This window comes from Chanos chanos, chromosome 14 (genome assembly GCF_902362185.1).
Source record: "Chanos chanos chromosome 14, fChaCha1.1, whole genome shotgun sequence".
NCBI lineage: Eukaryota > Metazoa > Chordata > Actinopteri > Gonorynchiformes > Chanidae > Chanos > Chanos chanos.
In genome coordinates, this window is record NC_044508.1 from 13,487,336 (window position 1) to 13,501,957 (window position 14,622).

Consider the following 14,622-nt stretch of genomic DNA (forward strand, 5'->3'; position numbering starts at 1 on the left):
GAACGTGCTGACAGTCTGACAAAGGGAACACTCAGCTGCCCAACACACTCAGCTCTCACCATCTCCGGGTTATCAATTAGCCATCACAAGAAAGAACACATCAGACTAAAGACAAGGACAGAAAGGGACAGAGAAACTCTGGGAGAATGGGGGAGGGAAAATAATTGGAGGAGGGAGGAGTAGAGAGGAGGGAGTGGTTTATTTAAGGGCGCTTAGGTCAGGTTTCTGCTAGAGTGACACCTACTAGAATTGAGTAAACGTCTGCCGTAAACAGTTCATTAACACGTGACGCTTACAACTCCTACTATACCCACGCCGCTGCTTTAAGAACACTCAGGTCAAACCAACCTTACCACGAAGTGAACAGTCTGAAAAATCACTACACTGCAATTAAAAAAAGAACCCATGAATTAAGCATGCCTCATTTCTCAATGTTGGCACAGTTTCCATCCAAATAAAATATATCACTTCAAAAAGTAAGTAAAGCATGGAAAAGATATGCGAGTTTCTTTTTGCCTAAATGTGTATTTTGTCATTGAAAGCCATTCAGACTCTGTTCTCTGCGTTTGAGACAGTGCTTGCGTGTTGGAGTGTTTAGTGGTGTAGTATTTATGTGTAATTGGAACCCAGGACAAGGAGAGACAGAGGGATAGGGCTGTTTACACTGACCTGTAACACACTGGGAGAGCCCGCCGGTTCTGTTTTCCTTTCAATCACTGAGATGTTCTCTCCCGCATAGACAAACTACAGACAATTTAGCCGAGGGCAAGCTAACCTGGGCTGCACTCCACACCACGTATGTTCACACACACTCACGCACAGACGCACACTCTCGGGTATTGCACCCCATGTCAAGGATGAATACCATACAGTAACATGTATACATATGAAAGCACATATACAATTACACAGCTCCACGTGTAGCTTTAACACACATTTACACAGGTGTTAAGGATGTGGTGTGTGTGTGTGTGTGTGTGTGTGTTTGTCTGTGTGAACAGGCTGTTTTTCCGTGGACCCCTGTCAAAAGTACCCTTTACTAATGACCACGTCTTGTTTTTTTCTTTATATATTTGGATCATTGCACAGAGAAGCCTTTACTCCAGTGTGTGTGTGTGTGTATAAACAATGGGACAAAAACAGGAAGTTCAAACATTTCGCATAAATGAATAATAAACAGATAGCGTCACCTAACTTGACATTGTTCTTTCTTGGTAGAGAAGAGAACACAAAGGAAAGTCACAGTCTAAAGAAGACGAGCTTTGCCAACTCGTAAAAACTGAGCAGCTGCCCTCAGAGATCTTCTTTGGTTGAGGCTAAAACGTTGCATTAAATGAGCATCGGTGCCAAATCGTAACCTGTTATTCTGACACTGAGTAACTGTATAGCAGACTCAGCTGTGTCTCACAGCGCTAACCACAGTGAAAAACATCCACCCATCCAGAGCTTTTATACACGCTAATGATGCCGCCAGAGAGAGAAAAGGTGAAATACAGCATCCAGATTCCTAGTCTTCATTCAGCTTGTGCTACAAGAGACTGACACACTTCAAAATGTCTTTTAATCAGCGTCAGGCTTGTACTATTCCTTTCCCTTTATTTTTGTGTTAGTCTTTGTTTTCTCCTTTCAATACTAATGTTAGCATCGGATGCTTTATATCTTTACTTAGTTTGTGTTCTGTCTATTTTAGCTTGTCGCTAAATGTCGTATTTATCTTCTAATTACAGGTCGGGGTGGCTACAGGTTCCAAAAGTGATCACAGTCCAGAGGACTTTACAGCTCGCCTGTTGCTCTTCCAAAAAACCCCCCCCAAAAAAACCCATAATTACAAAGCGGCCACTTCAGAGGCAATTTGGCCGGTGGTGGCAGTTGCACGTCTCTCAGTGTAATTAAAAAACAAAAACAAAAAACAAACAAAGATATTGTGTCCTCACAATTCCTGTGGCTGTGGAAACATACTATGCTGAGGTTTTCCGCTCTCCATGAGAATAGTTAACAGCGTGTCGTCTGTCACCGGGGAGAGGGCTCGACTTGGAGACAGCTCTTTTGCCTCATGACGCTGGGCCCGACGCCTCGAGACGGCAGCAGCCATAAATAAACAGTGTTGAGAGCTGTTGGCTCACACCCAGCCCAGTCTCGACTGGTGAGCAGAGAAACATTTGGCCGAAACTCAGCGCTCTCCATTCAGATGGAAGAGGAAAGTCATTGACCTGGTCCAAATCTGGTTTAAACAAGTGCAAAAAAAAAAAAAAAGTGATGCCGATTCAGAAATGGACACGGTCGCGCTTAACAGGGTCAGCGTCACGGAACGAATTCGCACGAGAGCTGGTTTCGGCTGCCGCAACGAGAGTTTAGACGGAAAATGTTTTTAGAGCCACCGCTTAGAAAGCTTTAGCTGCTGTGTCTTAATCCAATGAAGAAAACATTAAAACGAGACCCTTATGGCTCTAACGCTGATAAATATCTGGAAGCAAACTGCACTTCGTGGTAGGAAACACTCTTATGGATTAGGATATTGTGCTCTATGAAAATGAAGTTAGAGGAGTCCAAGAGATATGATCACTGTCAAAACAAAACCAGCTTCCTGCAGCCTGTTGTTTGGATGTGCAGGCCGTGCGCACATACACACATACACACCCCTCTGTAATTTGGGTTATAATTAGTGTCTAGCCATACTCAGAGATAAATTATGTGCTTGTCTTTTGCTGGAAGCTGGAAGATAATGCTGTAAAAACTGAGTCAGTTAATTCTGGCAGGGGAACACAAATCCAAATGTTCTTTTTGATCATTAATTCACATACCTGTTTTACCATTACATAACCAACAAGGTACAAGGCCTCACTATTACATATGAGTAAGTAAAGAGGTTCTATATGTTTCTGAAAGTACATCCAGTTCTGAAAGTATGTCTAAATGTATAATTAGAAGAAAAAAAAAACAAATCACTAATCAGCAAAGTTGACATTTTTCCTGGTTTTAATACTAAAAAAAATTATTTTTACATCACAATTGCGGTTAGAATGAATGTTTGTTATTTCTGAGAGTACGCTGCATTTTATCCAACAGAAACATTAGAGCAGTTTGCATTTCCTCATATCACACACTCAAACTGTAACCCTTCACATGCATGTGAATATTAGAAAAACGTTTAAAAACAAAATATTTTTATGAGTGATTATTGAAAATATTGTAAAACTATTTGAATTCTCACTTATTTGCCAAAGTAATGACATATAAAAGCATGGATTACACTTAACATAATGCGGAATAAAAACTTCCAAGGTCACTCACACTTCCAAGGTCAAGCAAATGAGAACGCTGACCTTTGCAGTAGGCATATGTAGGAGTTAAATGTCAGCTGCTGAAGGTATGATGCGTATTGTCATAGACTGTCATAGCATGGTATAAACACGTATGGTACTGCAATGAGGTTGATATTATATATACTGCAGTGAAAAGCTATGTTTCCAAGTTCAATATGGTCAACAAAAATAAAAAGCTGGAGTAATGGATGTCCTTTAAAGCAATAACTCTCTCACTAAAAACTAAAATTAAACACACTTTTACACACTTCTACAGAGGAGTTTAATGGTCCCATGGTTTTCAAATATAGTTCATTAGGTACTGACAGCTTTAGTCTGAACAGGTGGACGGCCTTTAAATGACATAACAGAAATATTGTGCTTAGCTGTCGGAGAAGCTCTAAAAGTTTTCAAATTCACAGTCAAAATCCGTCATCCTGCATAAGATGTACTTCCACTGCCGATCCCTGAAAAGAAGTGGAGACAACGATTTAGACAGGACGTACAATTTTCTTTTCTTTTTTTTCAGTATGAGAGATTTATGACTGTGAAGATATAGGAGATATAGGGCTTTGAAACACTCAATAATTCAGTAACAATTCTACAATTAACAATTACTATAAGAAAAACAATAGTCTATTAAATGTTAGTGTCATCAGTATAATTGTTAAGGTAAAGGACTGTGCTGGTGTTAAGAGCAGGTTTCAGACAACCGATAGAAGATTTTTCAGACCTCAGGATCCCACTGAATGTGGTCTGTGCTCCCCGGATAAAGTAGCCATAGCTGGGAATGACCAGCTCCCCTTCCTCCTTGTGGTACTCAGGAATGTCCTGGGTCTTCCTACGGAAGGGAATTCACAAACAACGTTTCACCAGTACCATAACAATATGGTGTGAGTTGGAATAAAAACAACAATAAAAACAACAATAAAAGCCAATAAAAACAACAATGAAAACTGCATATGTTTTGAATAAAGTTATTATAACAAAAACACAAAGGCCTACATGATATGTAGTCATAGGGTGAGGTCCTCAACAGTTATTTTGAGAGAAACAAAATTTACAATTTTTTAGTCTACAGACATAAACTGTAAATATGCTTTTGTCCCTGGATTAAACCGGAGTCTGTTTCATTCTTATTGTTGTTTTGGAGGTCAAGTGGGTGAGTACAATACATCATAAATGATATTCAGATACACAATAGAAGGTGGTGCCACCAGAAATGGGCAATATTCCAGTTTAACAAGCACCTTGAACATGTATGTTACCATTTATTCCTGCACACATCAAAATAGTTCATTTGTAACCCACAGTGAAACACAAAATATGTCTTTCTCCATACTGATGTTTGGAGATGTGTTTGGAGATGTCTGCCTGTGTCTGAGCAGCGTGACTGATAGCACTGTAGTATTTTAGGTTACTGTGTGTTTTGTGAGAGAGGAAAGAAACCCACCAGCAGGAGTAGGGGCATCGGCGACTGTAACGGCAACAGTAGAACTGCCATTCACGGTCTAGCACTGCCTCAAAGTACTTACTCTGGACCCCTGCTACTAGACCATTATTCGTGCATGTAGAGTACCTGTGACATAAATGAACACACACACACACATACAGACACACACACATACACACACATGTGACAAATGAGAACATTTGTATTCCAGGTTTTTTTGTCCTCACAGGGAATTAAAGCCTGTTTTGGCCAGTTGTGTGATTTTAAAAATAATATACAAAGTTTTTCCACCTTTACATTTGAATTATTATCACACATGTTAAGGTGAGTTGAGTAATCCACTCATTACTCATTAATTTTCAGACATTTTACTAATATTCAAAAATTCAACAGCATCCAAGATATATCACGTTCAGCAATCAAGTGAATCAAGTTAATTAATGATTATATTGTCTTGCATACTAAAACAAGCAGAGTCCATTAGTCTCGTCTGACTGACCTCTCACAAACTTATAAACGTGTTTATGTCAACTCAGAAATCATTGTCTTACTCTCTGGGGAAATACCTGAAGGGCATTGACTTGTTTGCAACAGTTAATTCCAGATAATTAGGGACAGACTATATTGATTCAGCCTATCAGCATCTCTGAGGGTTTTAAGAGACTTCAGACAGTAATCAGCTAGTTTTGCGTTGGTCAATGTACTATCTTGAAAAAAAGCCAAGCTCATTCGTTTAGTTTTATGTAAACACAAGTTTGTTGATGTACAATTTGTTTATGGCCCATACTGACTATTGTCATCACAACAAGAGCCACCAACATCAGCCCTGCATTCCTCCCAAGTCTCCAAAATCACTGGCCCCTTTGTCATGGCAACACTGGCGCCCTAGGCAACTACTCAGCCAGTTAGGACGGAGTAGGCCTCTCCCATTGGAATTTCATCTTTGAGAGACCGCAAATCAAAGTGACTGCTTCAATAATGAAGAGAGAGAGAGAGAGAGAGAGAGAGAGAGAGAAAGAGAGAGAGAGCGAGAGAGAGAGAGAGAGAGAATTGTTTATGTGTTCACTAAGGATTATTGTCCTTCACTCCACCACACCCCATAGATCAATGGCTGACACTCGTAACGGTCTCCCACTTCACTTTGCCCTCGCTTCCCCCTCTGTCTCTCTCCCTCCCTCTGTCTATCTCCCTCCCACTGTCTCTCTCCCTCCCCTCTGTCTCTCTCTCTTCCCCTCTGTCTCTCTCCCTCCCCCTCTGTCTCTCTCTCTCTCCCTCTATGTCTCTCACTCTCACTCTCACTCTCTCCGCTCGTTTGCGAGGAAGTTGCCAAATCGATTCAAAGCACTTCTTAAAGTCAGTGTTGAATGTGAACAAAAACATAACGTTGTGCCACCACTATTTGCAGTCATTTATTCAAGAAAATAACTCCTTTCTCTGAATCCAAAGACAGATTTACTTGCTGTTTGTAAGGTGTATCCTTGGGCACTACTAGATTAAATATCACTCCAACCTCGTTAAGTTTAAGTCTGAATGTTACAGTGAAACAGGTGTTTGTTCTCAATGGGTTTTTATCTGCTCTGGTGAAAACACAGCAAAATCATTACAACTTTTCTCTGCCAAACACTCTGAAGAGACTGAAAACATTCAGTCAAGGTTAAACTGTCTTTGTGCTTCCCTCTGGTCTTTATGTGTTGTTCTTCTCTCTTCTTCAGCTGATACACTTTCCTACTTTTCTCGCTGAAACTTGAAATGAGTGTTGCATTGCACAAGCCCATAAGAATGTAGATGTTGCAGAAGAAAAAGAGCTGAAAAAAAAAGACATTCTAAGAATCCTAAAGAACAGAGAGAAAGCCATGAGTGTTGTGGAAGCTTAACTGGTTCATTTAACTTTAATTGGCTGTATGGGAAAGTGCTGTCGCTTTCTTTATGACCCCTTTTTCTGTCTTATTCTCCGAGGTATTCGTTAGGAGTCCTGAGCAACTGATGTTTAATGAGCAGTCTCAGTGGATCATAAGACTCAACCATTCTCTGGGTCTGAGCGTGTCAGGTTTTTTCGGTCCGAGGGTGGAGGAGGTTTGGCAGAGGCACAGAGGAAATCTCCTAGGGAGGGTAGAGTTGGAAGTGGATCAGGAGGATCTGTGCTGAGCCCAATTAACCTGCTGGGAAAAGAGAAAAAAAAAATCCCATCCGGCAGTCCCTCAACAGAGGTGAGAGCTTCCAGAGTTTTGTCTCCCACCCCTCCAAACCTCATCCGTAAGACCGCTCCTGTTCCCTGACCCCTTACAAAGGAAACCATGGTACTAATAAGACCATCTCTGAGTATTTTTCTGGATTCAGAATTTTCAATCAATACTCATTTCAATAATAAAACTGTGACAATTACAGATTAATGTTTACAGCATTACCATAAACATAGAATGTAGTCCTGGCACCCATTTCCCAACGATATGGTATGGCCTTCTAACAAGTAAAGACGTTCCAATGTCTTTTTTTTTTTTTTTTTTTTTTTAGTTTCAAAAGCCATTTGCTTGGGAATGAGTGCTCTGTTATGACAAGCACTCAGAGGGTCATCATGATGCCTCTACAGATTTGGTCTAATTTTGGCTTCTTGTTTTGTTTGTTGTAAAAATGATAGACGTTTTGAGTGAATCTCTAATTTGAGAAGTCATTCTAAATGGAGCCAAATCCAAACTTAGAAGTGCATAAAAAGGCAAGTTTTCCAAGGGGAAAAAACAATCTGGTCCTGACAGGAAATGAACTCGCCAGGTACCGAACCATCTCTGAGATCCAGACGAGAGTGTAACAGTCTGCCCTTATCCCCTGGTGAGTGTTCTATGTACCAAACACTATATAGTGAGTAGGGAGTAGTGAATGAGTGAATGATTTCGGACACAGCAATAGTGCTGGAGCACTATACACCTAACACTGAGAGGGATCAAACACTTACACACACATATGTACACACAACCAGGTGCTCTACAGGCATTCTGGTTTCTGGCTTGATCATTGCATTATGCTTTTAACTAACTACTTGTCTATTTTATTAAGTGAGTGTTTTCTACACAGGCACTATTGGGTTTTGCACTATGTCACTATGTCAGATAGGCTATATAAAGTGCGTGTGTATACAAACACACACGTATCCACACAAAATGGATGCAAAGTGTTTGTGTGTGTGTGTGTGTGTGTGTGTGTGTGTGTGTGTGTGTGTGTGTGTGTGTGTGTGTGTGAGTGTGTGAGACGTCCTCATCATTGCTGTTTTTTCAGTGGGAGTCTTTTAATCCGTTAATTAGAAGAACACCTGTGTATCAGTGGTTGAGTAGCAGTAAGGGACTCATTGTGTAGTGAACTGAGTAAATCTCTGGCAAATGACATGACCTTTCCGATGCTCTTTGCTGCGGCTACCCTGGGTGTCTGAAACAAGCAAACAATGCAACTCAGTCAATTTGCACATGAATGTTTGACTGCAAAGTAACTTCAGTAAACAAGCAATCCTTTGAAAGCATTCTTTTAAAAATGAACAGAGCTAATTTGAAGTTTGGAATGAGAGTGTTTTTTGCATTGCATGTTAATGGGTCACTGTCAATCTAAAGGGGCTAACAAGTCAACAATTAAATTTGTTTGATAAGATTATGACATATTTCGATGACAAATTCAGACTCCAGCTCATATATCAAAACGACGTTTTTCGTTAAAGTATTAGGCCCACTAAAGTGAATATATGTTTGCATTTCTGAAATGTTTAGGCGGTAAAATGGGAAATCATTTTACGGCATAACTTGTTTGTGTTTTGTATGTATTAATCCAGCGTCACGACTGGCAAGTATTCCACTGCAGGGCACGTTATGGAGTAACTGGTTTCCCAACACGTCCCACCACATATTAATCTCCTCATTTTCAGCTCTCGCTTTGAACAACCTTGGTTTATCTTGTGTGTCTCCCTCTTTGACACAGCAAATAGCACCGAAGGGGGGTTTGGAGGCCTATAGCCTGTGAGCAAGCAATAAAAACCATGGTTTTGTCAAACATCAGCACCAGCCTCACTGGGAACACTCTGTGTGCGGGCCCGTGTTTGGGGTTAACGGTGACGTTTATCAGACCAGCGTACATGGCACGCATCAAAATATTAGACAAAAGTGGTTTATCGAGTCTTGGCATTTAGCTCCTTCATTCTCCATTTTTTGCAGAATGCAGGCGTCTGGAATGAAGTAAACGTGACTGTAAACATGATAAAATAAACACGACGTCCACGTGAATGGTCCCTCAGAGGAGCCTGTATCTCCATTCATAGGCCACGCATAGGTGTGCCTACACTCTCAAATAATATATATTGAAATTTATTGTAATATAATAATATATATAACAGTGACGTCATATCACACACACTGATATTCAGAAATCCTTCAGTGAATCCCGTACTTTGTGTGTAATTCTGCTTTCGAGATCATTTAGTGCTATGAACGACTCAGAGGTTATAAATACAGTAGCGCTGTGATGCTGATGTTTTTCTCTGTTACTGCGCAGAGTGGGGCGGAGCACGTGGCGAAGTCTGAGGCTATTTAGAGTCATGGTGAGAGACATGGACACCTCATGGAACATCTGAAAGGCGTTATGTCGTCACTGATTTTGATAACACAGCAGATGTTGGGTCTGCATTGGCGCACTATTTATAATGGCAGGTGACACGTAGCCGGGCTTTGTTAGGAGAGACATCATCCCTATTGTCTCTTAAATAAACATATCATGCCAGCACTAGATAAGATCATGGTGCTCACAGAAGCTCAGGTCTTGCTCTGGACAAAACCAAATTTAAGGGCCTTTCATGTGAAGCTTATAAAATCTTTATATGCGGTTTGAAAACTTTATTACTGGTGTTCGTAAACATATATTTGGACCAAAACATGTGAAGCACTATGTCTGAATGTAAAGGCTGTATGCAAATGAAATGTGTGCCATTAGGCCTATGAGATTTCATGAATGTTCATGTAATGTTTATGACTGTTTCTCTCTGCTGCTAAGTCAGACATTTTAATTGTTAGTCGAGGTGTTGTGTCTGGAGCTGGTGTTGAGAACATTCATCCTGGGGATTGTGGAAAATGAAATATAGCAGACCAGACTGGAGCAGAACGTCAGCCTGCCTCTAGCCAATCCAATTTGGTCTCCTTTCAACTTTTTTTTCCCCCACACGATAAACAAATAATTTAAATGTTACCACAGCAACCACTCCGGTCCTGTATACAGCTGTGCTGGAAAATGTTTTATCGCCGCTTTCCACAGTCATTCACATCTGACCCTAAAATATGAGAAGCTTATTGTGTTCTCCACGCTTCACACTCAGAAAAGAGAACAAGAGAGAGTGAGAGAGAGAGAGAGAGAGAGAGAGAGAAAGAGAGGGGGGGGGTGGTGGAAAAGGGTCTTGATTTTTTCTGGCATCACCAAACAAAATCCACAATGCAATACATAATCAGCTGAAAAATACAATTTTCTGCACATTCCACAAACACTGCTGAGTTAGAAGCGGAAAGAACATCTTAGATTCCTGTGGGATTTGTGTACTATAGGCACGCGAAGGCAACAATCATCTACGGGCATCTTTACACTCTCACAAACATGTAACTATCCAAATGCTGGCTGTATGTCACTTCTCTGAGGTCAGATCAAATCTAACTACTTCAACAATATCCAGGTGACCTTGATTCACAGGTATATAATACTGTGAGAAATAAGACAGAGGTCATAAAAAAGGAACATTTCAGTATACTGTAATAGGTTGTCATTATAATCTATATTTAGATTTATGCTCAACTGGATTTCTAATTCGCCACAGGAAAAGTCATTTCCGTGAGGAAGAGGTCAATAAATCTTTGCAGATTTTTCTGGCATCAAATAGAGTCACTCATGCCAGCCCTGAAGTCCTTGGCCAACAGTTTGGATCTCTCTCCCTTTAAACTGATTTATAAATGATTTAGATTTTAATCATGAACATGCAGCCAAATGTATCAATAATGAACTACAAACACTCACAATGCCTTTTAACAGAGAGAGAGAACTTGAAGAGCCAACACGCCCATGCCCTGGTCATTCCAAATCAGAGGTCAGCTTACATATGCAAATCCATGTCACCATTACAGTGATGCCATTTTCATGCCAGCCTACAAACCCTGCTAACACACACACACACACACACACACACACAACAGAAGAGGATAAACTGAGATGTAGGGGATGGCATGCCACCTGCGTGTGTGTTTGCCTATGCAGCAGTCTGAGCACCACAACAGAAAGGCTGACTCACCATTCCATCCCGGCGCGGTTAATGTCGTCCCACCAGCACTCCGTGGGGTGCCCCAACGTCGCGGGCGTTGGCTGGCACTCAAAGGCCCAGAGCCGGTCCGAACCCTCCTGATCACTATAGTAACTTCGGATGGCCACCAGGACCTCTCCATGGGGGCACTGGAAATTGAAGCCTTGTCTCCAGGTATTGACGAAGCCCATATCATAGAGGTCGTTTAGTTGGGCACGGGCTGGTACCGTAACCAGCATCAGCATGGACAAAGCCCACAGAACCGGTCTGGAGTTCATACTGGAGCGGAGTGGGGAGCCTGGAGTCCCGACAGGATGAACTGGCTTGCTTTACGTGGCTGTGAGGACTGTTACTGCCCAGATGTTTTGCATCAGGTTCCAGAGGCGTAATGTGTAATTTGCAGCTCCGGGGACAGTTAAGATGTAGGAACTGACTTTAATTCAGTTAAGGAGGACTGTTCAAACTCCGACCCAGTCTAACTTGCAGATGTTGGGTGGAATACCTTAAAAACTGGGATCTCCTGACTGGCGTTGTCAAGGAGGAGGTCTTCACAAAACTAAATATTTGTGTTGACCATTAGCTGCCATTGGACACTGTTTATTTTCATCTCGTCCGACTTAGTGTTGAACATACTGGCAAACTGACAGCTGAATGTTTGAAAGGAACAGCATACAGCCATGTGAATACTCAAGCATCTTTTCTCTACGCTCCAACACTTGTCTGGAGGTGTACACACATTAAGATCATTACGAGCTCTCCACTGATTGCTTGCTCTGAAAGATCCTTCGACAATCTAGCATTCAGTGGAAATCTAAAAATAACCCGCTTCGACTATGACAGAGCAAGTTAAAAATTTATTGTAAGCCTGTAAAGTGTTCACCACTGCGCGGGGAAATATTGGGAGTTGATCAACTCCAAGAAAGTCAGGGAGGCACAACCAGTGTGTTTCAAAGTGACAGTGTGATTTATGTGGTTCCATATCCAGGGCAATTTCAAAAACAGAGGGCAATTTAATCAACATGTAAAAAGACAACATCACGTGTCATGAGGTCATTCATTTCTCCTGTGTTAAGAAAGAACATCTTGAACCAGCTTTACTGCAGTTAGTCATAGCACAACTTTCCAACAAGATTCATTTCTTATTGAACTGTCTCTCTCTCCCTCTCTCTCTCTCTCTCTCGCTCTCTCCCTCTCTGTCAAACCCAAACAGATGTTTCATATAAAAGGGCATTGTGATTAAGCATATTCATCTACCACGGGCTTTATTTACTTATTTATGAACAGTATTTATTTAATAAGGTAGTGGCAATTCAGGACAGTTATAATAGAAATTCAATACATGATCGGTGCCCAGTTTGGTCTCAAAGCTTCTAACAAGAGACAGTTATGTATACGAAAGTTTGAGCTTACAACAGCACAAAACAGTAACCTATCCTTGGAATTAAATCCACCTTCTATGTGAACTTTGGCCCTGCAGACTAACGAGGTCTCTGCAGGAGCCAGTTTCAAACGTCTTTGAGGACTTGAAGTGTCCAGTCATGGAGAGTGTCTGTTTTGAGAAATGCTTTTTTAATTTCATAAATCGAATGGGCTATAGTTAAGTAAAGGGTTGCAACATACATGAAGAATCTCCTGAATAACAGAACTTTGCTATTTCCAGATTAATCCAGGTTTGTAGTTTCAGTGGATTTATCTATAATCTCATTCAGATAAGTGTCCCTCTTTCATCTGGTTCAGTATGTTTCCATGGAGTTCAAATGATTACCAGCACTTACTACTTACTGAATCAACCACTCACACTATCACAGTTTACTGTTCAAACATTAACTGATCTTATCAATAATTGGACGCAAAGCACAGTAAACTTTGAACCAGCATAGCCACCTGCTACAAGAATGCCACTGTGTTGGAATGCAGGGGTCAGCAAGTGGAATTTCTACATGTCACAGTGACCAAAATCATTTTATTTCACAAAGGGAAGTGACACATTTGTTACCTTTCCTTATAAGGCACACATTGCGATAAAAAAAAAGTTTCCAAAAGAGAAAAGCATGTCATTGCAACATATAGCTGTACCTCAGCCTTAAGGTCTGCTTACATGCTTACAAGAAGCTCAAAGGTCGAACTTGTTCGCCAGGGTCATATATCAACAGAGGAACACAAAACTTTATTATTGGCCATTAAACAAAATGTTACTGCTGCTCTTGTAGTAACATGCACTGCCAAGGTCGTAATTACGGTCGACTTCTTAAATCCATGACATGGCTTTTAAAGAAGACACCAGTACCACAACTGGTTGTTCTTGCCTGTTGCTTATGAAAGTCACATAGAGAAAAAAAAAATGTGCGTCCACGAGCGCTTCATGCAAAGCAAAGGACTTATTTGACCAGAGGGAGAAAAGTTGGAATAGAAATTGGTCGCGAGGCACGTTGTAGTCAGGTTTTACCATCTGTTAGTCATAGCCCTCAGTTTGATGTCGCTCGTATGGGTCTGTCTCACTTTAAACAGGCACAGAACATGTGTATGAAAAGATGTTCACGTTTTTACATTTTCTCACTTTTTTTTTAACAGAAAACATTGTCATCTCCTTCAATTAAACAAACATAAAAAAAATAATAATTATTATAGCAATGTGTACGTTTGATTAAAGTCCCTTATCATGTATTTCCTTTGAATGAAGTGGTCCAGAAACAGAACAAGCTGTCTTTTTTTCAATAATGCACAACTGCTTTGATCTGATGGGAAATCTGCCACTGTTAAATAGACTATAAATAAAAGATAGTGGGTGCACATTCATTATTACTGTGTGAGTCACAACACATGGAGTTTCACCCAACTGAAAAGGGAACACATTACAAAAAGCAATGTTTGTATTGTCTTTTATGTTACCATAAAAAAAATCTACATTTGGAGCAGTGTGAGCGTTTTTGATGTTTGTCTTCAACTTGATGACTTTTTTCTTCTTCTTCTTCAAAAAAGACAACTGAAATATGAAAAAGCACAGGATTTTTCAGAAGTGTTTTATTATTCTAGTTATTCTGAACCTCTTCTCTCCTGAGGTTTGATTATTTTGTTGCTATTTATTCTAAATCTGTTCCTAAAAATAGCTAGAAAATGAGTGTGATTTTGGTCTCTATCTTTCTCTGCCTTTTTAGGAGAGGTTCAGATTTGGTGTTTTTTTCACAAACAGGTTCTGAACGTTTGTGACTCATGCTTGCTTATTTACTGCTGCTCGGTGATTTGGTCTGGAGCAAACGGAGAAAGATGTGCATGCAACGGAGAATCCGGGTTTGGCAAAAGTAAGAGCGGTGACGTCTCTTTCCCGGTAATGTTATTAGAGTCTAGCTATCCCCCGGTTGCTCTTTATGGAAATGAATCCCTCTGAAACTGCAGGGCTAAAGCCCAATCTCTGACAGCCCATCTGTGTTCAATATATGTATGGTTACAGCTCAGACCAAAAGGCCGACAGGCAGATGGGCAGACAGACAGACAAGCAGTGAGATAGATAGATAGATAGACAGACAGACAGACAGACAGACAGACAGACAGACAGACAGACAGAC

The 14,622-nt window shown here is 40.7% G+C and overlaps 1 protein-coding gene across 1 annotated transcript; it reads right to left on the reverse strand.

The window, feature by feature from the left end:
* Nucleotides 1-3,702: 3,702 nt before the first annotated feature.
* dpt (dermatopontin) lies at nucleotides 3,703-11,337 on the reverse strand. Its single transcript, XM_030792016.1, has 4 exons — nucleotides 11,051-11,337; nucleotides 4,756-4,881; nucleotides 4,036-4,143; nucleotides 3,703-3,769 (listed from the first exon to the last, which is right to left on the reverse strand). The coding sequence occupies exons 1-4, from the start codon at nucleotides 11,335-11,337 to the stop codon at nucleotides 3,703-3,705; spliced, it is 588 nt and encodes a 195-aa protein (XP_030647876.1).
* Nucleotides 11,338-14,622: the final 3,285 nt, after the last annotated feature.

Bases quoted from the DNA above. Each gene is read 5' to 3' on its own strand.
- dpt (XM_030792016.1), bottom strand. From the start codon at position 11,337: ATGAACTCCAGACCGGTTCTGTGGGCTTTGTCCATGCTGATGCTGGTT. The intron at 4,882-11,050 runs GTGAGTCAGCCT...TTTATGTCACAG, and splicing joins AACCGCGCCGGGATGGAATG to GTACTCTACATGCACGAATA. The intron at 3,770-4,035 runs GTCTGAAAAATC...ACTTCTTTTCAG, and splicing joins ACATTCAGTGGGATCCTGAG to GGATCGGCAGTGGAAGTACA.